At 39.0% G+C, this 5,052-nt stretch overlaps 1 protein-coding gene across 1 annotated transcript in view; it reads right to left on the bottom strand.

The window, feature by feature from the left end:
• Septin14 (septin 14) overlaps nucleotides 1-5,052 on the bottom strand; it is a 26,667-nt gene that overhangs the window by 9,967 nt on the left and 11,648 nt on the right. The window contains exons 6-7 of the mRNA XM_017799653.1: nucleotides 3,344-3,505; nucleotides 1,096-1,192 (exon numbers count right to left, since the gene is read on the bottom strand). Of these exons, the coding sequence (XP_017655142.1) occupies nucleotides 1,096-1,192; nucleotides 3,344-3,505 (259 nt within the window). The remainder of the gene's footprint in view (nucleotides 1-1,095; nucleotides 1,193-3,343; nucleotides 3,506-5,052) is intronic.

Genomic DNA, 5,052 nt, shown 5'->3' with positions numbered 1-5,052 from the left:
TGAGTTCAAGGCCAGCCTGGTATACATAGTGAGTTTCAGGACAGCTGGGGCTACAGGGAGACCCTGTCTCAAAAAGATCAAAAAAAAAAATATATATATATATAATATGCTATTGTATTCTGGCATGGTGGTGCATGTCTTCAATCCCAGCACTTGGGAGGCAGAAGAAGGCAGATCTCTGTGAGATCAAGGCCAGTCTGGTCTACATAGTAAGTTCCAGGCTGGCGGGGCTATAGGAGACCCTGTCTAAAAATAATGCTATTATACAAAATACATAATAACAGACAATGTACAAATACACTAAAGAATAATACATTAAAACACTCAGTTTTTTTTGTCTTTTTGAGACAGGGTCTCCTTGTAGCCCCAACTGTCCTGGAACTCACTATGTAGACCAGGCTGGCCTCAAACTCACAAAGATCTGCTTGCCTCTGCCTCCCAAATGCTGGGATTAAAGGCGTGTACCACCATGCCCAGCCTAAAACACTCACTTTTTAAATATGTTTCATAAATTTAAATTTTTTAGATATGTCAATTTGAAATACTTGGAAATTAGTACAGATACAAATCCTCCACTCCTCAATAATTCGTGCTATAAGTATATAACCAAGACAACAAATTATGGTTACAATATTCCACCCCATCATTATGTGATGTTCTGAATACAGATGTCAAAGATACAACTTATTCTAAGAGTGATTTGCCATTCTTTTTTTAAATTAAGTGGTAGTTTGTGTGACGTGTATAAGCATTAGTGTTTATAGTTCAGTTTTGTTCAAGTCATTCCCAGCCATGTCTGAATGGCATGGCTCAGGCAGACAGAGACAGTGTACATGTGGTACATTGGTTAAACAAGGAGATTTGCTAGATTTAGCCTAAATCAACTTCTGGACAATTCCTATGAGAAGGGATCACAGTCATTCCACACATAAGCTTAAATGAAATGGAACCTGTGCTTCTCATTAGTAGCTATTAGTTTATAAGCTAGCTAGAGTTACCAGCATTGGCTTAGATTAAAATGCTATTTAAGACTACAGATGACATGTAGTATATACTGGACTTAATCATCACAAAACATGATTTCATTATATTTACCTTGCAAAACTCCCCAAGGATAGTGACGGCCTCTGACCATTCTTTTTCCAACTTTCACCTCCTCCATACTCCCTACCACAGCAAAAGGTAACAGCCCCTAAAAAATAAAAATGATCTAAATTAATTTTCCTCAAATGGTATGGTTTACTGTGTTATTCTTTTCTCTCTGTGATGGAACAAAACAGACGAGGCTATCATAACACATTTAATCAAACAAAGGATCTATCCTGTGTCAGATTTTAATACTTACCAAAAATATGAGCTGATTTTTGCAAGCATCAAACTCATGCTGACATACAGTTAAAAACTACCTACCTAGAATTGCCTAAAGCAAGGCGTCCTGATGTGTGCAGTACAAAGAAAAAAAATTATTAGTACACATAATTTTCTCACATTATCTTTCCTAAATACAAGGACGATGTTGATGAAACGAGATGAAAATTATTGTAATGATAGTATACACATTAGCAGATGAAATTACTAAAAGGTACAGTTGGTTAATGGATACACAACATAAAATATGCTAAAAAAAAAAAAATAAAACACTATTATCCCAGTCCAAGAAGGACTGGGGAGATAGCTCAGTTGACAAAGTACTGTTGTGCCAGCATGAGGATCTGAGTTTGATCACACATAAAAAGCCGAGCATGAGGGACTGGAGAGATTGTTCAGTGGTTAAGAGCACAGGAAGCAGAGAGCAAATGGAAAGCCTGCAAGGCTTAAGAACTCTCAAAGCCTGCCCCCAGTGACACTTCCTCCAGCACGGCCACGCCACCTAAAATCTCCCAAAAGAGCGCCACCAACTGGGGACAAAATGTTCAAGTACTTGGATCCCATGGAGGACATTCTCATTCAAATCATCATAGCATGCTATGTGCCCTCAGAGACCAGAAGAGAATCAGATCTTCTGGGGCTGGAGTTAGAGGGGATGTGAGCTGCCATGTGGGTGCTGAGAACTGAACTCCAGCCCTCTGCAAGAGCAGAAAGTGCTGCTAAGCACTGATCCATCACTCCAACCAGTGTTTTTGCTGTTTTGATTTTGGTTTTTCATTTGTTTCATTTTTAACACAGTCCCATGTGTTCCAGTCTGTCCTCATCCTCACGATAACTCTGAACTCCTGATCCTCCTGCACTACCTTACAAGTACTGGGATAACAAATATGCATCACACTTCTAGCTAAGATAAATGTTTATTTGTTTGAGACAGGGTCTCCCTGTAACCCCAGGTGGTCTAGAACTCATTAAGTAGAACAGGCTGACCTCAATCTCACAGAATTCCTGCCTCTGCTTCCTTCATGCTGGGATTAAAGGCATGTGTCACCACGCCTGGATAAGATTTGCTTTTTTTTTTTTTTTTTTTGGTCTTTTTGAGACAAGATCTCCCTGTAACCCCAGCTGGCCTGGAAATCACGATGTAGACCAGGCTGGCTTTGAGGCTTTGAACTCACAGAGATCAACTTGCCTCTGCCTCCCAAATTCTGGGATTAAAGGCATGTGCTACCACACCTGGCAAGATTTGCTTTCTAAAGGGAGGAAAGTATTCTAAAATTGATCTCCAAGACGCTTGCAGGTATTCATGAATACATTAAAATCATTGAATTTAAACAGGTTAACTGTGTGGTATATGAACTAAATCCTAATAAATCTGTTTGAAGAAAAACTTTGATTCTAGGCAAATATTTTTTTTTAAATCAAGAAACTAAAACAGGAAGCTGGAGTGTAGTCCAGTTGATAGAATGCTTGCCTAGCATGCTTAGGGCTCTGAAGTTTGATCCCCAGCACCACATGAACCAGGCATAGTGGTGCATACCTATAATATCAGGTGCAGGTAGGAAGATGGAGAATTCAGGCCATCCTCATCTATGTGGCAAGTTTAGAGCCATGTCTCAAAAGAAGGAGGAAGAGCAGGGGTGATGGCACATGCCTTTAATCCCAGCACTCAGGAGGCAAAGGCAGGTGGATCTCTGTGAGTTTGAGATCAGCCTGGTCTACATAGCAAGTTCCAGGACATTCAGGGCCGCATAATGAGACCTTGTCTCACAAAAATAAAAAGAAGTATGAGAGGGCAGGGCGGGGGAGAGCAAGGGAGGGAAAATGAAGTATTTCCTCACAATGTATTTTGAGGGGACAATACATTGTTTATTGTCTCTTGTCAGCTACAAATGACAATAAAACACTGATATTACAAAAATCTGTACTTCATGTCCACATATGGAACAGAATTAATGTTCTGAAGCTGAAAGCTTACATTTACTGTGTTTACTTGAGCTGTAGCTTCATCATCATCTGTTGAGAACTGATATAGCTGGATGCCGTTGGTGATCAGTTCACTCATTATGTTGCTCTTAAACGTCTGCAAATCACTTTTGGAAAGTGCATCTGCTTTGGCAATCAGTGGTATGATATTCACCTGTTAAGAAGACAAAGGAACAGTCACCTCTGAGGATGTGCTCTGGGTCTCACACTCAGTCCGAGTCTTACAACACCCGGAAAATTGGTTGGGAGGATTGCTTGCTTGTGACAGGATCTCATGAAGCACAAGCTGGCCTTCAACTCTGAGTGCTGGGGTTGCTGACAGGTGTGTACCATCATCTTTGGCATCAGAGAACTTTTTGGGTGTTTTCAGTTGGTAATGGCACCTAGAGCCCTGGATGTTCTAGGCAAGTGATCTACAATTGACATACATCCTGAGCCCTCATCTCTTATCAGAATTCAGGCTAGAAGTCTTGCTCTTGTTTTACTCTAAAAATCTCAGGCCAGGCATGGCGGCATGAGCCTTTAATGCCAGAACTCAGGAGGCAGAGGCAAGCAGATCTCTGTGAGTTCTAGGCCAGTCAGAGCTACATAGTAAGACGCTGCCTCAAAAAAGAAAATAATGGGCTGGGCTTGGTGGCACATGCCTTTGATCCCAGCACTTGGGAGTCAGAAGAGGGCAGATCTCTGTGAGTTCGAGGCCAGCCTGTTCTACATAGTGAGTTCCAGGTCAGCTGGGGCTACAGGGAGACCCTGTCTCAAAAAGATTTAAAAAAAAAAAAAGAAAAAGAAAAATAATACTCTCCTATTCCCAATGTAAATTTAAGCAATAGGATTTAGTAGACTGATTACTTAGCAGTTTTACTTCTTATTAAATTAAATGAACAAAAAGACCTTTCATCAAAATGTTGGGAGAAACAGAATTTTTCTTTAGCTGTCATTCACATAATCACTCCTTCATAAATAAATATTGACCAGTGTCCCCCTTTCACATACATTTGATCTACCTACACATCACTGCAAATAGATTTGGTCATGTTTTCCAGAGAGCACCTAAAATAATATAAGCATTTGAGGGCCAGGACTTGATATCTAATGACTAGTGTATTCTTACAGAATTCTAAAAAATATGTACATTTATAATTTGTAAGAACTCATTCTACCTTTTAACTTGAATACTTGCACATTTTCCCTAGTTCTGTCATATGATCATACCTCTGTCATTTATATTCACATAAATTTATAGAAGATAGCAATATGAAAATTTCAGAAATATATTATTACTATCAAAATATGTTATTAATTCATAGTTATATCTGTTTGAGTCTATAATGTGGTAAGAATAAATATCAACTTTTGATAGGTTGCTTTTTTTTAGAATTCTCAAATCACATTTTTTTCAAATCCTGGGCAAATCTAAATCCAATGTTTTTCTATACACTCAGGCCAACCTGTGAAAAACTAATACTAGAAAATGTAATCAAATAAACAGGATTTCAGCTATATGTGTTTGTTTGTTTGTTTGATATATAATATTTACTTGACCCTATCTGATAATGCATTCTAACAAATTCCAATTGTGAAGAAATGTCTAAAATGAGAAATGAAAGCGTTCTTTTAAAAAAAATTGGGGAGGGGGTCTTTTTTGAGACAAGATCTCCCTAAAGCATCAGCTGACCTAGAACTCTATCTAGACCAGGCTGA

Source organism: Nannospalax galili, unplaced genomic scaffold (genome assembly GCF_000622305.1).
Source record: "Nannospalax galili isolate Female #2095 unplaced genomic scaffold, S.galili_v1.0 scaffold899, whole genome shotgun sequence".
Classification (NCBI taxonomy): Eukaryota; Metazoa; Chordata; class Mammalia; order Rodentia; family Spalacidae; genus Nannospalax; species Nannospalax galili.
Note: the sequence above shows the minus strand (reverse complement) of the source record. Positions and strands in the feature narration are given on the sequence as shown.